A 22,669-nucleotide genomic window follows, 5' to 3' on the forward strand; every position below is an offset into this window, starting at 1 on the left:
ATATAAGTTGCATTTATTTAGAACCAAGAGAAAACATTACCATCTTCAGCCACGAGAGGGCGATTATTATATTACAGACATATTCAGTTATAAATTGTGAAGCCCAACAAACAAAACAACAAAATACTAAATTTTAACTTTTTTTGTGTAGTTTAGAGCAAAGTTGAGTTTTTTAGTCATTTTCTGTTTTTATTCTGTAATAAAATAATTATAATAATTATACAATATATTAACATATTATTTGTATTATATATTCATTATTATTGATGTATAATCCCAAAATTGTGGGCAATTTTTTAATAAGAAAAATCTAAATGAGATTTTTCCATTGATTTGTGCACTTTTAATTACCGTATCTTTCGGACTATAAGTCTCACCTGAGTATAAGTCGCAGTAGTCCAAAAATACGTCATGACGAGGAAAAAACATATATAAGTTGCATTTATTTAGAACCAAGAGAAAACATTACCATCTTCAGCCGCGAGAGGGCGCTCTATGTCTTCAGTGTAGACTACAGGAGAACTGAGCAGCATAGAGCGCCCTCTTGCGGCTGGAGACGGTAATGATTTCTCTTGGTTCATGTCTCTTAGTTCATTTCTCTTGGTTCATGTCAAATTAATTTTGAAAAATAAGTCGCACCTGACTATAAGTCACAGGACCAGCCAAACTATGAAAAAAAGTGTGACTTATGGTCCGGAAAATACGGTATTTGATTTAATTTAGTAATTTTATTTTGTAAATTTCTTAGTAATTTTCTGTTTTTTTTTTTAATGCAATTTCTTAGTAATTTAAATAGTATTAGATATTATTATATTACAGACATATTCAGTTATAAATTGTGAAGCCCAACAAACAAAACAACAAAATACTTAATTTTAACTTTTTTTGTGTAGTTTAGAGCAAAGTTGAGTTTTTTAGTCATTTTCTGTTTTTATTCTGTAATAAAATAATTATAATAATTATACAATATATTAACATATTATTTGTATTATATATTCATTATTATTGATGTATAATCCCAAAATTGTGGGCAATTTTTTAATAAGAAAAATCTAAATGAGATTTTTCCATTGATTTGTGCACTTTTAATTACCGTATTTTTCGGACTATAAGTCGCACCTGAGTATAAGTCGCATCAGTCCAAAAATACGTCATGACGAGGAAAAAAACATATATAAGTCGCACTGGACTATAAGTCACATTTATTTAGAACCAAGCACCAACAGAAAACATTACCGTCTACAGCCACCAGATGGCGCTCTGTGTCTTCAGTGTAGACTACAGGAGCACTGAGCAGCATAGAGCGCCCTCTGGCGGCTGGAGACTGTAGTGTTTACTCTTAGTTCATGTTAAATTAATTTTGATAAATAAGTCGCACCTGACTAAGTCGCAGGACCAGCCAAACTATGAAAAAAGTGCGACTTATAGTCCGGAAAATACGGTAGTTAGCTTGCCAACAAAAGTAACCAGTTTATCTGCTTTAAAAAAGTTTTTTTTTTGCAGTGCAATCAAATATCCAAGCTTAATTTTCCACATGTTCCCGACATGTATGCTGTTGACCACACTGACCAGTCTTGGCAATGACGGCGGTGTTCTTGCTCATGCAGGGATCTTCGCTGAGACCACAGAGGTTCTCGCTGTAGACGCGAAACATGTACTCGTTTCCGATGATGAGGTCAGAGACGGTGCAGTTAGTGCGGCGATTGTGCTCATACACCGTGAACCACTCCTGCGAGGAAGTGATGGAGAAAGGGAGTCATTCACACAAAAATAACAGTTCTGTCGTCATTTATTCACCCTCATGTTGTTCCAAACACCTTACGGTAAATGGATGGATGCTGTTGAGCTCAAAACATGATGATAAATCACCAAAACAGTAGGAGATATATGACTATACTACTAGAAATCATGCTGAAGTCAGAGAAAGATATTAGGGTGAGTTAATGATGTCAGACTGGTGTTTTGGTGGATACATGGAGATCAGATCTCTCACATTGGTTTTCTTGTCTGCTTTCTGGATCGTGTAGCCGGTGATCTCACAGTTGCCGTCATCTTTGGGAGGTTTCCACTCCAACGCTGCGTTGAAACCCCAGACGTCAGTCACATGCACTTGAGTCGGAGGACCGGGTTTATCTGGGAAGAGAGTCGGGCGAACTTGATGAACGTCTCTGGAGTGAATCAGGGGTTAAGATCAGAGGGAGATCTCAGGGCGGTCAACTTAAGTTTCCCAAAACTGGGATTCGCGAGGGAGGAAGGTTTGGGAATTGGTGAAAGCAAATTAAACTAAATAATTTTAAGATGCAGGGAGCTTCACTGAGAGCACAGACTAATAAATAAATAATAATCAAATGCAAAATATAATTGAAAATTTATATTTATGCAAATAAATGAAATAAATTGATAAAAAAATATATATATATATATTTATTTATAAAAATTAGTTATATTTACATACAAATTAAATAAATCTAAAATATGAGAAATAAAAAAAATGATTATTTAATTTAAAATAATTGTAAAATAAAATAATTCAAAATAACTGTTTACCTGCATGTAATATTTTAATATTCCCACATCAGACAAATATGTTTTCGTATTGAATAAATATAGTACATCAAAGTAGTTTGACTGACAAAAAAGATTAGCAATTGTTAATTTTGTACTTGCTTTTATAAAATGATTGTAAATATTGTGTATTAGTTGTTAACATTAAATTGCATTGCATATCACTATTATTTCAGCCACAATGCTTTCTGTATATTAATCGACCACTATTTTTAACCACTGTATATCATCTTACCTACAATCCGGATGTCTATGTTAGCGCAGTCCTCCATGTTTTCAATTTTCAAGCTAAGTGTGTATTTCCCAGAGTGCTCTCTCTCAGCAGAACGAATGAAGAGGATGGAGTCCACGTTTGAGTTCCTGACGCCCACTTTCTTTTCATCCACCGGCTGGCCGTCCTTCAGCCACGTGACAACCGGACGCGGTTTGCCCTGAAGAAACACATGAGCTTGTTAAATGATGTGCTTCATCATAGATGTGCTTCGTGTTTTATCATACACACCTGGAAAGGGATGACAAGGTTGATTTTCTCTCCGACTTTCTTGATGTACTTGGTTCTGAGTTCACGAGGCAGACGGATCTTAGGATGCTCTGAAATGAGAGGAGAGCATCACAGGTTTGCTAGAGACAAACCTTATTTATCTTGTTTTATTCGTACCCATAATTTCTCTGACGGTGACGGGCTGTCCGAGCGATGCAGGAGGGCTTCGGCCCGCCATATTCACCGCAACCACACGGAAATTCATCTTCTCTCCAGTGGGAAGGTTTCTGACCACATAACTCTGGCGCTCAACGAGATCCGTGTTAGCAGGATGCCACTCCGTTTCTGACATGCAGGAATATAACAAAGGAATAATAATAATAATTAAATCCAATATAAATAAATAAATAAATAAACAATTAATTTTTACATAAATACATTAATAACAATGACAAATTAAATATTTAATAATTCATAATTTAAAATAAAAAAACATTCAAAATAAAACAATTACTAAAAAAGTAAATAAAAAAAATAGTTAAAAAATAAATAATTAAATGGATAAAAGATAAAACAATTCCAAATAAAAATTCCTAACTAAAAAAAGATTATATATTTTATTCGTTAAAAATAAATAAATAATTAAATAAATAAATAGATAGATAAATAAATAAACAATTAATATTTACATACAATAATAAATATATTAATAACAATTAAATAAAAAATGACAAATTAAAAAAATAATAATTAAAAGCATTCAAAAAAAAACAGTAACAAAAAATGTTTAATTTATATGTTATACATGTATAAATATATAAATAAATAAATAATATTTTCATATAATATTAAATACATTAAAAATAATTTAATAAAAATGACAAAGTAACAAATAATTTTAGATGAAAACATTCCAAACAAAACACTAACTAAAAAAGGATTAGATATTTTATTCGTTAAAAATAAATAAATAAATAGATAAATAAATAAACAATTAATATTTAAATATAATAATAAACACATTAATAACAATTAAATAAAAAATGACAAAAAAAATAAAACAGTAATTAAAAAAAGATTGGATCATTTATTTGTTATAAATGAATATATAGAAAAATAAATAAAATAATATTTACATATAATATTAAATGCAACAATATATTTTAAACCAATAAAAAAAATATAAGTCACTTTACCAACGTTTCCTACTGAATCTCGATAATGTAATCTCATGATGAGGACAATATGGCTTAATTTTCTATGAGATAAATCATTACAACTATAGGGTGAATATTCAGTATGTCAGAAAGCTCAGTCACATGCCCTAATCCTTGTTATTCAATTTATAATACATTTATTTATTTTTACAATTATATTTAATATATTTAATATTTAGTTAGTGTTTATTTTGAATGTTTGTCATTTAAATGTATTTTTTAATCTGTCATTAGTATTTAATTATTTATGCATTTAATATTATATGTAAATATTATTGTTTTATTTTTCTATGTATTCATTTGTAACAAATAAATTATCTAATCTTTTTTTAGTTACTGTTTTATTTTGAATGTTTTTAAATATATATTTTTATTGTCATTTTTAATTACATTTTTATTAATGTATTTATTCTTTTATTTAAATATTAATTATTTATTTATCTATTTATTTATTTTTAATGAATAAAATGTAAAAAAAATAGTGTTTTATTTTGCATGTTTGTCATTTAAAATTATTTTGTAATTTGTCATTTTTTATTTAATTATTTTTAATGTATTTAAATAATGCAAAAAAAATGATAACATTTATTTTTTTAATTAAATGTTCATTTAAATAAACCTTAAACATTTTAGAGCAAAAACATAAATATCAATACATATATAAAATATAATCAAAACTGTGTAATTTTAGAAACATTGACGATTTTTAAGACTTTTTGTTTTTTTTTAAAGTACACTTCGTGTACTTTAAATTCAAAGTGACAAATGGTGTCTTGGACCATTTGGAAAACAAAAATAAGTATTTTTCATAAACTATATGACCCAGCCCTGTTATTTATCCTGTAGAGAATTGGAGAAACTTTGGTGAAGCGAGTTTAGATCCACTATGCTTTAGTCCAGCAAAAGACGCACCTCCTTCCTTGCAGAATTCAATGATGTATCCATCCAGTCCTCCAGCTCCGATCCTCTCAGGAGCCAACCACTTCAGTGAACACGTAGTGTCCGATACGTCATCAACGGTCAGCTTCGTGGGCTCGCTGGTGGGGGCTGAGAGAGAGAAATCAACAGTTAAAGCAAGAGATGTCCAAAAGTTCATAACAAGGCAATAGCGAAACCTTCCTCACCGATCGGCATGAATGGTTTAGAGCTGAGGCTGGGAGCCGAGATCCCGATCCCATTGACCGCAAAAACTCTGATCTCATACAGAATGCCTTCAATCATGCGCTTGGCCTCGTATGTCGTGTTCTCATAGACGTCAAAGTTAAGTTTTGTCCATCTAGAGGATCCTTTCTTCTTCCTCTCCATCAGATAGCCTAGAAAATCAGATCAGATTGAGATGATGCTGAGACTTCTGAGTGTGGGTAGAGCTGGGTTACCTGTAACAGGTGTGTGTTACCTTTCAAAGGTGCTCCTCCGTCAAACTTCGGAGGCTCCCAGATGACAGTGGCGCAGTCTTCTCCTACTCCAGTACACTTCACATTCTCGGGAGGATCAGGAACATCTGCAACACACAGCAGTGACTTCAGACGGCATGGGTTCGAATCCCAAGAAATGCATGCTCTGATAAAATGTTTACCTTGAATGCAATGTAAGTCACTTTGGATGAATGCATTTGGCCAGTGCATGAATGTAAATCTAAATGTGCGTTTAGACCCTCGCTGTGGTTTAGTTTGTTGCAGTTATAATCACAGTGCCATCTGCAGGAATAAGGAGGTAGTGCTGGAAACACACCTACGATTTTGATGAATAGGTTGGCCTTGTCTTCTCCTGCGGGGTTGGTGACAGTGATGGTGTAGTTGGCCTCATCTTCTCGCTCTGCTCCTTCAATGACCAAACTGCTGAGGTCTTTTCTGTTATCTACTCGCACACGTCCCTCTGCGTCTGTCACCGGCTGGGACACACAGGCACAGTGGTTTTATTTATTCATTTAGCAATGACATTACATATTAAACTCATACTGCACATTTTTGTTTGATCATATGTTTTTCAGCCAATAAATGTCTGACCAATGCCAGTAACATATTTTTTATTAATTTCACATAATTACACTACCACATCAACACAGGAAAAATTAAATTAAATTAAATTAAATTAAATTAAATTAAATTAAATTAAATTAAATTAAATTAAATTAAATTAAATTAAATTAAATTAAAGTCATTTCTTGATCCATGGCATGCATGCATTTAGTGTCTTTGTTATATTTGTGTATTTTAAAAATGTTTCCATTTAAAACCTTGGCTATAATTATGTATAATGTTTCCCAATAGATCACAGAAGGCCTACATTTTATTTTAACTGCAGTCAAACCTGTGTAAAAATAAAATACAAAAATAAAAGAAAAGAAAAGAAATTAAAAGCAGTTTTTATACTCTTTATTAAGTCTGATGTAATTTAAAGCAATTTAAAGAGATTTTTATTTGTATTTATTTTTCTTTTTTTGTTAATTTATGTTAAAATAAATAATCAGTATGTGTAAATACCAAACATTATCAATGTGAAACATTTAAATAATAAATATATATACATATTATTAATTACTTAAAAATATTAAATCACATAAACCTACATGTTTGTATAAACTATTACAGGTTTCTTAATATTTAGAATTATTATTATGTTTTTTTTTGTTTTTGTTTTTTTTTACTATGTAATTTTGTCGTTGTTTTGTTGTTGTTTGTTTGTTCTGAATAATTGTAAATTATTTAGTTAGTTTTAGTTTTTTTTAGTTTTTTTCCCGTCAATAATTCTTTTGTGTCACACACCTCAAACATAGTCGCGAGTACATTTCCAATTTTATTAAGTTTTAGGTGATTTCTGCTTAATTTCCATTAATAAAACATTGCAAGAGTTTTATTTAATGATAAAAACCATATCATATCAATGCATCCCTATTTGGAGCATGTGCATGACCCAGTTACCCACTCTAAATCTGTAAACTGAAACTGCATAATTAAAATGTTCATGTATTATTTAAATGATCACTATTGACTAATTGTCATCATTTTGCATGTGTACCTTGTCTCCCTTCATCCAGCAGACGGTGGGAGCGGGTTCTCCCGTGATCTCCACATCCAGACGCAGCTTGTTTCCAGCAACAACAATAATGGTGTTCTGAGAAACCAGGTTACCAGCCACATCCAGATGGATCTTAGGAGGATCTTAAAGGAGCAAGACAAAGCAAGAGAGTCAAAGACAGCTGCATGAAGCTAGCGTCTATGTTAAGAAATAGTCTGGGCATCTAGCAGTAGATTTTTCATGAATTAAAAACTCTGGCTGAGGGATTGATCTTTGTCCTACCTTGTCTGGGAACATAGTCGATCTTGATTTCTGAAAGATAAAGAATGATTTGTTTATGTACACTCATATCAAATCAGAGTTAGTTTTGCACACTATACAGTCGATATCTTACCCAGGAAGTTGAGTTTGGCAGACAGTGAGAGCGCGTAACCGTCTGGGACAAACGTGTAATCTCCAGCATCCTCTGGCTTGACGTCATCAATGGTTAAACGATGAAACCTGGAGTCACATGCAAACGTATTTCAAACCTATACAGTAACATCCGAGCTGAGTGAACACGTGTGCATGTGTCTGAATGCTGACCGGCCGATATGGGAAATATTGATACGTTTACTGGGTTGAACTTCCTTGCCATCCTTAAACCATTTCCCTGTGACTTTCTCGTCGGACACCTCACACTTGAACATAGCTTGCTCTGCCGACTTGACCGTAAGATCTGCGATGCTCTGCAACACCTCCAGTTCCTTCTCTAAAAGGGATATTAAAGCAAAAGCACTGGTTAAACGACTGGTGAGGGTTGAAGGTATGTACATAGAGATCAGGTTTTACCTTCAACGATGAGCTCTCCCTTCGACTGGCCTCCGTTGGTGTAAACGAAGTACATCCCACTGTCCTCTGTGGTCGCCTCTTGAATAATGAGACAGTGGCGTTTCCCGTCCTTTTTGAAACGATACTTCGAACTTTTGTCATCTCGAGACAACTCCCGATCCTCAAACATCCTATGCATTCATCGTCAAAATTTTGGGATTAATATGAATATATGTGACCCTGGTCTTAAGTTGCACACACTGCAAACCCTAATAAGTTCACAGAATTAAAAACATATTTTGTAACAGATTGCACAAAACAATTTAAGTGATGTTTTTACATCTTTTCAGTTTACATTAACTTAAAAATGACATTTGCAACTGCCTTAAATTGTCTCAATGTTATCTGAAATAATTATATTTCTCAACTTATATTAGGGAGTAATTCACCCAAAATGTTATCTATTTTAAACTCATATAATGTGGGAAATGTTAATATGTAAATCCAAACATAAGACAACATTTAAGTACTAACTTCTGTCCCTCTATGTTAATCGTGTGTAAAAACAACACTTAATTTCTACATTTATTTTCCTTGTTTTCTGATGCAAAGCATGCTGGGAACTAGAAAACGCAATCATTTTAAATTCACCTTTTAGTTTACAGAACTTATTTAAATTAAGTCCAATGAACTTTCATTATTATTTGAGTGCAATTATCTAATCTCATTTGATTAATTTCACTGTTCGGTGTTCAGTTACAGATATTTGTAGCAATATATATATATATATATATATATATATATATATATATATATATATATATATATATATAAAAATTTAATTTTTCTTTTATGCCAAAAATTATTAGGATATTAAGTAAAGATCTTGTCCCATGAATATATTTCGTAAATTTCCAACTGTAAATATATCAAAACTTCATTTTTGATTTGTAATATGCATTGCCAAGAACTTCATTTGGACAAACTTTTTTTGTGAATATAATGTAAAATGTAATTTATTCCTGTGATGCACAGCTGTATTTTCAGCATCATTCCTCCAGTCTTCATCTTCCTCCATGTCGTTCATCTTCCTCCTTAATCCTTCTGATTATTATCAATGTTGAAAACAGTTGTGTTGCTAAATATTTGAGATATATCTCATGTATAATTGTGTTATCTGTATGTATTTTGTGTCTAACGAAAGCATTGGTGATATCTTGTACAAGCTGTAGTTTGTTACCAAATGACGTGCGCTCCTTCCTCAGACACTTCGATCTCAAACTCCACTCTTTCTCCAACCACGACCTGGTAATCATCCAGCAGTTTAGTGATGGTGACCGGAGGTTCTGTAATGCAATTAGATAAAGTGATTTGAAACAATGTATTAGATAAAGACAGTGTGACATTATATATAGACACGCTGGACTATAATAGTGCCTTCACAAGAGGAACTGAGCGTTTTACACTTGACTTTCACATTAGTTTAAAAACTGCAGAGTGATTCTTAGAGAGAAAATGCAATGCTAATTAAATTCCACTTCACGATGATCAGCTATGCAATGCAATAGTTCATTATAAAAATAAAAAAAAATTTAACTACGATGGTGAGATATGTGTTAATAAATGTTATACGATATATGATAGATATAGGATAAATAAATGCTGGATTTTTCAATGATTTTGCAAATAAGTTGCATCAGCTATTCACTGGTTATTTTTCACACACTAAATAAAAAGCTCTTCCGGTTCAACTCTTTCCCAAGCATTACACACACCTTTAACAAAGACTTCCGTGAAGCATTTATCAGTCCCGACCACGCATTCGTACGCAGCATCATCTGCCAGGCTGCATTTATTAATCGTGAGGGTTCGAACGTTTCCATCGGACTCCATGATGTATCTGCCACACGAAGAGACATATGTGATCTCCTTACAATATTAAACATGACAGAAACTGACAGAGAAGCTTCTCTGACCTCTGTTGGCTTTTATATGGTTGAAGAATATTGTTATATTTGGCATTTTGTTTGGTGTGTGACATAACTCATTTTAGATGCAAAATATAAACAATATGGATCGTCTTAAATAGTTCTAGTAATGTCATGAATGTGTTTTGGAAATGGATGTGTGTACGAGTATTTTCTGGCTTCTCACTTGGCAGAAGGTTTGATCTCTTGTCCGTTCTTGAGCCATTTGATCTCAGCGTTAGGGTCGACCAACTCCACAGACAGGACGATCTTCTTTTCTTTGTTAACGGAGTACGCCGACTCCAGTCGTCTGAGGAACGCTGGAGAAACATCCCACACACAAACACACAGTCACAAACAGAAGATCAGAGGCTTGAGTTTTCACCGCTCTCTCTTTCTCGTACCCTCGCTGGTTTTGGGCTCTATGGCCTTCATCTTCTTGAGTCGTTTCAGCATGCCACGCAGGTCAGTGATGCCGTACTGAAAGGCGATCTTCTCGTACTCGCTGGGATGAGCGCTCTTCAGAAGCTCCCAGACGTCGGTGTCCAGCTCAGGCTCTGGCTTCTTTTTCCTGTGAAAGTGAGTGATGTGATAAACAAGAGTAAGCGGTTAGAGGAGACGGAGTGTGGTCTTAATGGATAGAGAGGACACTTACTTTTTAACGGCTTTGAGAAGAGCACTGAAGTCCAGTTCACCCTCGTCCTCTCCAGCATCACTGTAGGAGAGCACAATAACTTTCATAAAACACCATCTATCTATCTATCTATCTATCTATCTATCTATCTATCTATCTATCTATCTATCTATCTATCTATCTATCTATCTATCTATCATCGTCTGTCTGTCTGTCTGTCTGTCTGTCTGTCTGTCTGTCTGTCTATCTATCTATCTATCTATCTATCTATCTATCTATCTATCTATCTATCTATCTATCTATCTATCTATCTATCTATCTATCATCTGTCTGTCTGTCAGTCTGTCTGTCTGTCTGTCTGTCTGTCTATCTATCTATCTATCTATCTATCTATCTATCTATCATCGTCTGTCTGTCTGTCTGTCTGTCTATCTAACTATCTATCTATCTATGTATCTATCTATCATCGTCTGTCTGTCTGTCTGTCTGTCTGTCTGTCTATCTATCTATCTATCTAAAGTATGTATGCATGTATGTACAGTATGTGTATATGTGTGTGTGTGTGTGTGTGTGTGTATTTAGATTAACAGTTAACTGGTTCGTGTTTTTTTGAATGGTTAGTTCAGGCCTAAATATGTGATTGCATACTTATGAGAAATATACTAATGAATATAATACTCAGACTCACGCTCTTTTGAAGGCAGACAAAATATCAGCTTGGCTCTCTTGTTCAGCAGCTACAGACAAGGATGAAAGATAAATATAGAACAGTCCTTTACAGATTTCTACTGAGACGGTGTTATTTTCGTTGTGTCTGATTGTGTGTGAAAGACACACTAACCCTCCACCGTGATCTCAAAGGTGCAGCTGTCACATTTGTCTTTAGCAGACACTTCACACCTGTATCCACCTGCGTCTCCTGGGACCACCTTAACGATCTTCATCTCGTACGTGTAGATCTGAGAAGGAACGAGTCAAAGAAACAAGCCACATTTAAGGATGACGTGTAATAAAGTACAAGTCACAAATTCAAGTTGATCAACTAAGTGCAAAGATAATCTATATTCTATTTTGTAAAAAAAAAAAAAAGCTATTATTTAAAGATTTTACAAGATTTCTGATGATAAAATAAATACCTTCAACATTACAGTTTTGACAAATGCTCTAATAAAATTGAAGATCCATGTAATGGAAGCCCATATATATATATATATATATATATATATATATATATATATATATATATATATATATATATATATATATATATATATATATATATATATTTTTTTTTTTTTTTTTTTTTTTTTTGCGACTTTTTATCTCACAGTTCTGACTTTTATTCTCACAAGTCTGAGTTTATTTCTCAAAATTCTATCTATTTTCTCACGATTCTGACTTTTTTCTTACAATTCTGAGGAATAAAATCTAATCAAAGTTGCACCATATAAAATCAGAATTCAGAATGTTTTTATCTTAAATTTAAGTCAACGTCAAGAAATTATGCATTTATCTTTCCACTAAAGAATAAAACTGCGACTTGTATCTCACAATTGTGACATTTTTCTTACAATTGCAAGTTTATGTCACAATTCTGTTTTTTTTTATCTTGCAATTCTGAGAAAAAGGAATTGTGAGATAAAAACAAAAAGTAATTTGCATTTATTTATTTATTTTTATCACACGGCGAAACCATGCTTCCAAACAAAACACCATACATTCATCAAACCTGGTTATGGATGAATTTAGAATTTAGTTATGCTGAATATTCTTTAGATTATGTGGAGTATTAATATTAAATATGACAACACACTCCCCTCTTACCTTAGTATTTCTGTCATAGGTCTCTTTTATTTGGATGTGTTTTCCCGCTTTGCTGCCGAGGTCCATCCACTTCCCCTTCAACCACTTCATGGTGGGTTTACGTGTGAGGTTGGTGGAGTCCACCTTAACCACAAATGTTACATCTTTTCCTGTGTTAAAAACACACACATCTTACTTTTAATGCCGGTTGGTTTTTTATGGCAACTATTTGGAGCTTTAATAATGTGTTTTTATACCTGTGATGGCGACCACACTTTGTGGCTTCTCTAAAAAGAGTCCTGTAAGCTCGGTTCGTTCTGCAAGCATGGAACAGGTATGTTATATATAAATACAAAAAATACACACACACATGCAGACAGACTTGGATATTCACACATAGGGATCCTGTAAATAACAACTTGTGTCAACAAAATGCACGCTCTGTTTCCATTTTAAATATTCCTTGCGAATATTTAAAACATATATTAATTCAAGCATAAAACAGTAATACATTGGGTTGTTTTCTTATATTAACAACGAATGGCATTAAAGATATCACAGAAATAACTGAATTCTGGGTGAGCTTCATGCACAAGGAAGGAGACCGTTCTTTCCTCTTCTCACCCTTTTGCAGTCATTTGTTGTAATATTGTATTGATTTCCATAATAGGGCAGGCTGAATATATTTACATACACATCCAAATGGGAACTATTGCACATTATATCACAGAGTCCTTTCATGCACACCAACTATGAACTCTAATTCTAAGTGACTCATTTATATAGTCACTTATCACTCACACTTGTCACTTATATAGTTAGTATGTGGTTTAAATAATGCAAGGACATTGCTTAAGGATTGTCATATCAGATTCATTACCATGCTCTTCTGGAGCTTCTGCAGAGGAAAGAACAAAGAAACCTACAGTATTCGTAACTCTATATTTTTTAATATTTAAAGGTCTTATAATTTGCAAACAGTCAGCGCAAGCTAATGGCGTCACTTACCCTCTGTCTTCACCTCTGTGGGAAGAAATGAGAAAAAGTGACATTAGATACTTTATATTTGGCAATTCGTGGCAATTCGTACATTTTTCACAAGGTGGCTTATTCGTACGAATTCGTACGACCACACTCGTACAAATTCATAAGATTGTTGTCAAATCTTACGTATTTTACGAGTTGCACAATTCGTATGAATTTGTACGAATGACCTACACCTAACCCCTCCCCTAAACCTAACCGTTAGACAAATCGTATAAAATCGTACGAGTGAGGTCGTACAAATTCGTACGAATAAGCCACCTCGTAAAATACATACGAATTGGCCATGAGTTAGTGTTGGTTCATTCATATTTTCGTCCTATAACTAAGAGTAAAGAGGAAGCTCAGTTCAAATGAGCTCTGTGCTTCCGTCAGTTACAGCAACGCAATGTTTTAGTTTCAAAAACACATTTATTGTTTGAATTCTGTAATTAAACTAAGGTAATTTATAATATTGTTTCTTTACAACTGCATTTTGCTATTTCAGTCTAGTGTTACTATGTGGCATTGTGACATAACTCATGAATATTAATAAGGTCACACAACCTGAGGTTCACACATCTAAGTGATATATCCATGATACATCGGATCTATAGTTGAAATTTAATTTAATTAGAAATTAAAACATTTCAACTATTTTGGTCGTAGTACATTTATTGGCATAAATACATCAATGCAAGCTCAATTTACCTATTACAGTCAAGGCTAATAATAAAAGCCTTTTTTTGTACTTATACAATTTTAATTAGTACTGCATGATATATCCAAATAAAATAAATATTATTATGGCTTAAAGTGATAGTCATATTGACTGTTTTCAAAATATTGGATTAAATTGGTGGTAGGAGTTTTTATTTATTTTATTTAGTCTTCAAAAAAGTTTAAGATGAATTCTTTTCATTTTGTCTTATAATATGAAATACATATTAAAATAGTGTTTATAAGCATGCATCTTTTTTACGTCAAAACACTGTATCACTGCTGTCCCATAAGCGCCACCTGCTGTCAGAGACTGAAACTGTGTTTCATTCAGTCCCTCTGCTGTTTCTGTTTTGTGCAGATGTTTATGCTGCATAATTTCACAAAGCTGAAGTCAGACCATTCTGTTTTTGCTTCAGATTTTGAAATTATACAATCTAATTATTATTATTATTATTTAATTGCTCATGCTACATGTATAAAGGATCTTCATTTGGATCATGATCAAAATGCAATGATTGCCCCTAATTTTACACCTAAACACACTACTTTTGTTTTTGCCCCCATTTTTCATGAGCTGAACTCAAAGGTATAAGACTTTTTGTATGTACAAAAAAAGGCCTATTTCTCTCATATAATGTTCACAAATCTGTCTAAATCCGTGTTTGTGAGCACTTCACCCTTTGCCGAGATAGCCCTCGCAGGTGTGGCATATCAAGATGCTGATTAGACAGCATGATTATTGCACAGATGTGTCTTAGGCTGGCCACAATAAAAAGGCCACTCTATAATGTGCAGTTTTACTGTAATGGGGGGGTCCGGGGGGGGTCCGAAAACCAGTCAGTTTCTGGTGTGACCACCATTTGCCTCAGTGCAAATGAACATGGATTTGCACAGCATGTCAGTTAACAACGGCTCTGTGTAGTAACAGCTGCTCTATGTGAAATCACGCACCTGATGGAATTTACCGCTGATTACAGAACCGGCTGATGAGATGCGGACTAATTATCGGCCGATATTTATCTTGCACCCCTACTTTCTTCCACTAATGCAAATTTGAACAAACTTTCATGTTCTTAAAATGTTATCTGTACATCGTTCATGGGATATTTTAGTAACATTTTTTAAAATGTCACTACTCGTTTTCAGAATGTTCGGAGAACATTCAAAAGTAACATTCCCGTAATGTTTGCTAAATGATAAAATGGAATGTTCCTAAAACATTTTTCTTGGACATTTTGACTGTTCAGTATTTTATATAGTTCTGTTGTGATGCCATGGCCTGACAGAAGTCAGTAAAGATAAAAAAAAGTATGTATATTTCTGCAATACATTAATTTAATAATGTTCAAACTGTGAACCTGGCTGACCATAAGTGTTTCAGTGAATCATGACTGATGACATCAGCTAAGTTATATGAAACTATTCTGAAATCAACTGCCCCGATGATAAATATATTCCAGAGCTCTGAGTAGTAAGCGGATCCTTAGTAGGAATCCTCAGGCACTCGACCAGACAGATCCTCTACAATCCTATAAATATGTCTCACAACTGGCCTCACAGTTTTATACTTTCTTCTGTATATTTCTACACACACGTATTGTGTGCACATAAGATCCTTGACTGAGTGGTCTGCTCTAAATTGAAAAATATAGGTGTTAACTGTATTAAACATAATGCTGTAGTTTATTATGTGGACACGGGTTAAAATCTGCAGGTTTAGGGACGTTTAATTGCATCAAAAAATTTGAGTAAGAGATATTTAATATGCTGTTTGCTGTGTGTGCGTATGTTATATTATATTATGATATTTTATATATAGATATATTTATATTAAGGTCTTTAATAGGTGTGGAAAGTCTTAAATTCAAAAACGTCCTGGAAAGCAAGCCACAATTACCGAGCAAGATTTGTGTTCCCTTAATGTAAAATAAACCTGCGGAAACCCTGCTATGTGTTGCTTAGTTTTTCTAGCATCTGCAGGTGAAAAACCATATAGGTTGAGTGTTAATTTCTTGTTTTGGAGTTGTTGATGCAACTTCATCAAGATGTTTCCACTCTGATAATGAGAAACTCTCTCTGATCGCGTGGTCTGAAATAGCAGCATGCCTCATATCCTCCTCGTTCTTAGGAGGGCAAGTTGTTTCCATGGAGCTTGTTTAAAAGGCCACGGTAACATCGTAACCTCTCTAATGTCAGGCCAGGAATCTAACCGTTGACCACACCGATATCAGATAGCAAACATCTCACAGACAGGCTTTTATGGTCAGTCAAATAACTGTCAAAAAGGACTGACCTCGAAGTATAAGGCCTGTAACCGCAGATATGCTGCGATTTATTTTAGGTGAATCGAGAGGATGTGGCACATGCAATGTTTTTGTGTTCGCACTTCAGATTAATTTTAAGTATCGTAGGTGACTTTAGGATTACAGTTGAATTATGTTTTTCAGTATCCATAATCTTTTAAAAATCAAGTAGGATCAGGAAAGCTCTGCTCCAGTTTGTTGTTACTCTTTTTGTATAAAGGATGAACTTTTAACCCATGATTGTTTGTCTTCACCAGTAAGAAGTAAGCACGGTATCACATTTCAAATCACACATAAAACTTAACTTGGCATTTAAAAATGGCAAGATACAGTTTTAATAAAATTTTATTTCAAGCCTTAAAGCAGCTGTAAAAAAAACTGCCTTAAAACTCTTAGATGACTTTCATTATAAATTAATTAACCCTCTTTAAATGTAATTTATGTTATTTGCTTTTACAGTATATATTTCAGCATTTATTATTTATAAGTAATTATTTTGTTGTATTTATTTATTTGTTGAATTTGCTCCAAGTTTTGTGACGTTAAAAAAATGAACATTTTAATCATTGAAGCAGTTTGAAGAAATGATTGACATTAAAGTCTCTGCATTACTTACAAAATATATTGATTAACCCCTCATCCCCCAATTTTAACTTATTAATTAATGCATTTATTTATGCATTTATTTTTCTCTTTCAATGCATGCAACTATTATTGTTTTTGTTTAGTTTGTTATTTAAAAAGATTTAATGAAGGTTAAAACACATATTTTAGATAGCGAATTTGATGACTAATTATAAAATAGAACATTTCCGAAATATGATCAAAGGATCCCGTAAGTGGACTACGGGGAATTTGGCTATTAAAAATAAAACAATTTAATGAGAAATTAAATAAATGGCTTTGATTCATTCATTTTGCTGAACAAGATTGAGTAAAATGATCTGTTTTTCAAATCCTGCTCCAAATGTTATTAGTAATGTGCATTTTGCAATTCCAATTTAAGCCACATAAATTTCACACTTCACCTACTATAATTTGTAATTGTATATGATCAGTTTGTCATCATTCATTCATGTACTCTACTCATTTTGTATCACCTTTTGAACTAATTGCCACTCCATATAAAAGTTAATAACTCCTGGCTGACAGCAGTGACACAGAAAAGTTTTATGTCTAGGGTTTATGGTTTATATTTGCAGTATAAACACCTCACTAGTAAGAAACTAGACTTCATGATTCACCTAAGACGAATGTGTGTGTGTGTGTGTGTGTTTCAGAGGGATAGAGGCGATACTCAACACAGTGTACTACATGCTGGATTTAGCACATTAGGATGGTAATCATTAGGATGGTAAGCTCCCTGTCTAAGCACAATTCCACACACACACACACACACACACACACACACACACACTAAACATCCATCTATCACTCAGGCTATTCAGATGTTATGCAGATTATGTTATGGTCACACTTTACCGAATCGTTGAATCTGGGTGGCAGATAATGCAGCACAGAATTAAACTAGTGCCGAGGTTGTTGTCTATTTGTGCAGGTAAATGAATGATGTTGCATAGTGGATGGGACACAGTCTGTCAGCACTGTACCCCTAAACAGTACTTGATCCCGGGTCACTCCAGGGTAATGCAACTAGCTTCTAATTAAGCAATTTATGGCAAAATTTGGACTGACTAGGCATCCTCCTTCCTTTTAAAAGTTTGTATTCCTATAATTTTTGCTATCATTACTATTACATAGTTGCATTGTTTTATTTGCACTTTTCCAGTGTTGTCTGTCACATAAATATACATAAATAGAGGTGGTTCTTTAAGTTATAGACTCTTGACCTGTAAGGCAGATTATTGTGAGTAATAAAATATTCTGGCAGCTGCAGGGTCATAATAAATAACTGGACTGATATCTCAGCGATAGGTTGTTGGCCAATTCAGACTGTTCTCAAGTTTTAAGCATGCATTGCATGCACGTTCTTTTTTTTTCTTCTTCTTCTTCTTTTTTTTGCATTTTGTATTTAGTTTATTTTTGATTGAGAAACCCAGATCACTATTGCCAGAGACCTCATTAAAAATCTTGAATTGTTAAATTTTTTTTAATTTATTAATAACGTCAGTGTTTGGTTTTGGATTAAATGCAAAATATTAGCAATTTCACTATTGATCTCAGATATATATATATTTCATTTCGTAATCAGAAGAGACCTTTTTATCTTTATTTGTTTTTTTGGGGGTTTTTTTGGCTGTGTAACAGTTTAACATTTTCTTTTACTGATGGCATCATATAAACTCTGTATAAATATTTATGTCACGAGCAAAAGTCTCCAATGACAGGAGATGAGATCTCAGTATGTTTGGTCCATTTAAAATAAATTAGCTTTAAATAAGTTCATAATGACCTCATGTGTAAAACATTTTAAAAACCTTATTCATGTGTGAAACTTTTTTATTTAATTAGAAAAACATAACCAAGTGCAGTTTCACCTAGCTTTGCATTTTGATGATGGCAAACACTATTAAATCCGCTCTCCAGAGTGTTCTTTCACACTAGTGAAGTCTCTATAACTGAAGTGATTATCAGCGTATGATGGTATTTTTAGAGCCGTCTCTCCCCTGGGCTTCTGTGGCATTACCATATCAGACAACAGCATCTGGAAGAACCCTTATAAGAGCAGGAAGATGTGTAAATCATCGCTCCTGACAGGCTGCTGATCAGATTTACTGCCGTTCATTCAGAAGGTGTGGCGAGGTAACAGAGGTTAAACTGAGAAATGAACGCATCCGAGGGATTGATGTGCCATGAGAAAAGATGACGTGATTTTCTATTGCCATCTTGTAATATCTCTCAGAAAAGCTGAGTTCTTTTTGCCATGTTTTTATATTTAGTCCACGATGAGTTGTCCATTAAACTGTGATTTGCAGAACGGATAGCGAGGTGAAAATAGAAATGGCAGAGGTCATCATGAGATATTTATATCTTACTGTGGTGAAGACGAGAACAGGCCAGTGATTCGGGATGAACCTTGCTCAAAATCTGTTAAGGTTTTGTGGCGTATGATTTATGTTCTGTCATGTGGCCGCAGGCGTGGATTTAGTAAAGGTCTCGAGGGTCACGCTTTTCTTAGCATCTGAACTGTTAATTGGATCGTGACAGGGACTTCTACACTCAAGCACAGATAAAATGTGTCTCAATGTGGTTTAAGGTTTCAGATTCTGCTCATCTTAAATTAGGTGTTGCCTTTTCTAATTTCTCTGAAAATCATTTGATAAATCTGTAGGGTTTAAGACTCATGCACAAACAAACTAACTAAATTAATTTGATGTAAATATTTGTCAGTCATACATCAATGATTTCTGTAATGTGAACTGAATGTGTTTTAAACAAAATGGTTTAGTTTTTATATTTATCATCAGTAAATCCAATCTAGTCTTTTTGATCTCATGCATTTTAACTAATTAAGTGTTTTTTTTCTCAATCCTGAGTTTATATACTACCATTCTGGGTTTTCTTCACGTAATTCTGACTTGTTACAAAAAAATGTCACAATCACCTTTTTATTATTTATTTCTATTATTTTATTATTCATTGTTTTAAATCTTGCGACAGAAATAAGTTTCCACAGAAATATAACTTGCCATGAACTGAATAATTTCTATTGTTTTGACAATGAACTGATTCTGATTGTTTAAATATAATTTATATGAACTGAAATATGATTATATGATGAGGGAAAAAGTGAATAAACTATGCCATGTTTCAGAGTGCAGAAATCTGACCTGTTTCTTACTAATATGCATCACATTAAATGTGTATAAATGTGTAATAAAATCCAAATTTTATATGCAATTCAAATGCATTTTAGATTTAGGCCTTATTATTGTTTTGAGTGTGCATTAAGCTTTCAGAGGCTCATATGACACACTCAGTGGAGTCGTTCTCGAGCTCGTGTTGTGAATGATCTGTAAACTGATGGTCAGTGAGGAATTGTGCTAAGACTAGTAGATGAATACCAGACACATTCACCGTCTCGTCCTGTTCTCACACTGTCACACATCTATCTATCTATCTATCTATCTATCTATCTATCTATCTATCTATCTATCTATCTATCTATCTATCTATCTATCTATCTATCTATCTATCTATCTATCTATCTATCTATCTATCTATCGTTGAATCATAATAATAATAGTAATATTGGCATGATAAAAAAGGCTTAACATTGCCAAAGCATTGGTAACATTAGAGTACAGACATACACATTAACACAAAATAAAATATAAATTTGTTTAATAATAAGTAAAGATACATATTAAAAATACATTTATTTAAAAAAAAAATATATATATATATATATATATATTATTTAAATGTAAATAATAAAATCATCCATCTATATGTGCTTATAAAAATATATTGTAAAATATTAAGCATTACAATAATATATTATTACAATCAAATTAAAATTAATAAAATATACACACACATACTGTATAAATATATAATATTTGTTTATATATGAATATTTATGTATGTGTGTAAATATTATTTATAAATAAAATATTTTCCAAATATTATTTTAGATATGTAAAAAGTTTTGAAATATTTATTAAAATAAATGTTTTTTTTTTTTTTTACATTTATTTGAAAAATATGAAATATATCATATATTTAAATATTTATCTGGCGCGCAGATTAATGTTCTGATACCATGCATATTAATAAAACACGTCAGAACATTAATATTGCGATATCATGCACTATCCCTTCCTCATTCATGAGCCTCCTCCTCCTCAGTCTTCATCCTCCTGCATTGCTTCTTCTATTAATCCTAATGTTAATTTGAGGTGTGTGAACATATTTACAGACCTCAGGAAGTGCATGGAAATATTGTATATATATATATATATATATATTTAAGAAAGAAATAACAGTCATAAATGAGCAAATCTCAGTTTTGTTTAAAAAAAAATCACTGATTGGTCATTCTGATAATATAGCTGATAAATAAACAATACCACAATATGCAGATCTAATAATGCAAAACAATCAAAGAAGTCATTTTTGTCTAGTCTTGTCATGTTTTGTAAGGTCTTTCTAGCACTACTAAGAACACTCGTTTCTATTAAATAAACAGAAGAAGTAGTATAAATACTACAAAGGCAGAAAAGAGGCTGATTAATTCTGAAGGAAAAGAGAGATGTACCTTCTGTGGGCTCAGGCATGGCTGTGGATGTGGATGTCTTGCTTGTCTTCCTTCAACTGACAGCTTCTGTCACTTTTTTTTGCCTTTTATTTCACAGTCCCTCTGTTATTCAAAGCGTTCAGGGAACTCAAGTTACCCACCAAGCAAGGAGAGAGCTGGAAGGAGGGAGACAAACCAGGGGGAGAGAAGAGAGTGCACCGACACTCGAAACCCCTCCAGGATTCTCAGAGTCGAAGAACAAAGTTTGGAGGGATGGAGAGCGAGCCGGACACGAGTGTTTGCTGACAGACGTGTTAAGGTGTTGTTATTTTACAGAGAGTTTTACACCAGCTTAACAGAATACCACGATACCACAATCTCAACACCCTTTCCTCACAAGCACATCAGAGCTTTTCTCTGTTTGTCTCCATCCGTCCTTTTGGCTATGTTATTTTTGTGCTTTTATGTGTTTATTTTTACTCGAGCATCTGTACACACACACATACACACACATTCATGTTAATATTTAAGAGTTGCGTAATATACTGTATAATAGAGTATATAGAGGACATGTGAATGTTGGCTTGTTGGATGCAGGGACTTAGTTTAGATCCTAATGAACTGATCTTTAATTACTGAGTTGGCTTTTGCTGCTTCATTCCTCTATAAGCCCCTGAGAGTTTGATACTCCACTCATATTGCCAGGCTCATGTTGATTTTATTAATAGAGTCTCATCCCATATCTGCTGTTTGTTTGAGGGATCTGTATTCATCGACTCCTGACTGCAGGACGAGTGAAGAGAGACGATCTGAAGTATCTCGTTCTGTTCTCCTGTACACACCATGTGGATCTGAGCGACAATCCACAAATTGAGTTGCAACGTGTGACCTGTGGTTGTTTCATTTATGACTTGGAGTACATCAA

The 22,669-nt window shown here is 33.3% G+C and overlaps 1 protein-coding gene across 2 annotated transcripts in view; it reads right to left on the reverse strand.

Moving 5' to 3' along the window:
- LOC127945834 (myosin-binding protein C, fast-type-like) overlaps positions 1-21,827 on the reverse strand; it is a 24,961-nt gene extending 3,134 nt beyond the window's left edge. Inside the window, exons 1-26 of one of the 2 annotated variants that reach the window (XM_052541926.1) lie at positions 21,766-21,827; positions 13,504-13,518; positions 13,376-13,393; positions 12,753-12,812; positions 12,517-12,665; positions 11,534-11,651; positions 11,381-11,429; positions 10,714-10,773; positions 10,463-10,629; positions 10,246-10,378; positions 9,867-9,991; positions 9,332-9,437; positions 8,113-8,282; positions 7,867-8,032; positions 7,676-7,782; positions 7,564-7,593; positions 7,282-7,424; positions 5,995-6,154; positions 5,660-5,764; positions 5,388-5,576; positions 5,176-5,310; positions 3,224-3,391; positions 3,068-3,156; positions 2,801-2,996; positions 1,994-2,133; positions 1,570-1,729 (exon numbers count right to left, since the gene is read on the reverse strand). In XM_052541926.1, the coding sequence (XP_052397886.1) occupies positions 1,570-1,729; positions 1,994-2,133; positions 2,801-2,996; positions 3,068-3,156; positions 3,224-3,391; positions 5,176-5,310; positions 5,388-5,576; positions 5,660-5,764; positions 5,995-6,154; positions 7,282-7,424; positions 7,564-7,593; positions 7,676-7,782; positions 7,867-8,032; positions 8,113-8,282; positions 9,332-9,437; positions 9,867-9,991; positions 10,246-10,378; positions 10,463-10,629; positions 10,714-10,773; positions 11,381-11,429; positions 11,534-11,651; positions 12,517-12,665; positions 12,753-12,812; positions 13,376-13,393; positions 13,504-13,518; positions 21,766-21,784 (2,977 nt within the window). In that variant the 5' untranslated portion in view covers positions 21,785-21,827. Of the gene's footprint in view, positions 1-1,569; positions 1,730-1,993; positions 2,134-2,800; positions 2,997-3,067; positions 3,157-3,223; positions 3,392-5,175; positions 5,311-5,387; positions 5,577-5,659; positions 5,765-5,994; positions 6,155-7,281; positions 7,425-7,563; positions 7,594-7,675; positions 7,783-7,866; positions 8,033-8,112; positions 8,283-9,331; positions 9,438-9,866; positions 9,992-10,245; positions 10,379-10,462; positions 10,630-10,713; positions 10,774-11,380; positions 11,430-11,533; positions 11,652-12,516; positions 12,666-12,752; positions 12,813-13,375; positions 13,418-13,503; positions 13,519-21,765 lie in introns of both variants that reach the window. The other variant, XM_052541925.1, reaches the window with a different exon arrangement.
- Between the last annotated feature and the right edge of the window lie 842 nt (positions 21,828-22,669).

The sequence above is a fragment of the Carassius gibelio genome, chromosome A24, assembly GCF_023724105.1.
Source record: "Carassius gibelio isolate Cgi1373 ecotype wild population from Czech Republic chromosome A24, carGib1.2-hapl.c, whole genome shotgun sequence".
Taxonomy (NCBI): Eukaryota; Metazoa; Chordata; class Actinopteri; order Cypriniformes; family Cyprinidae; genus Carassius; species Carassius gibelio.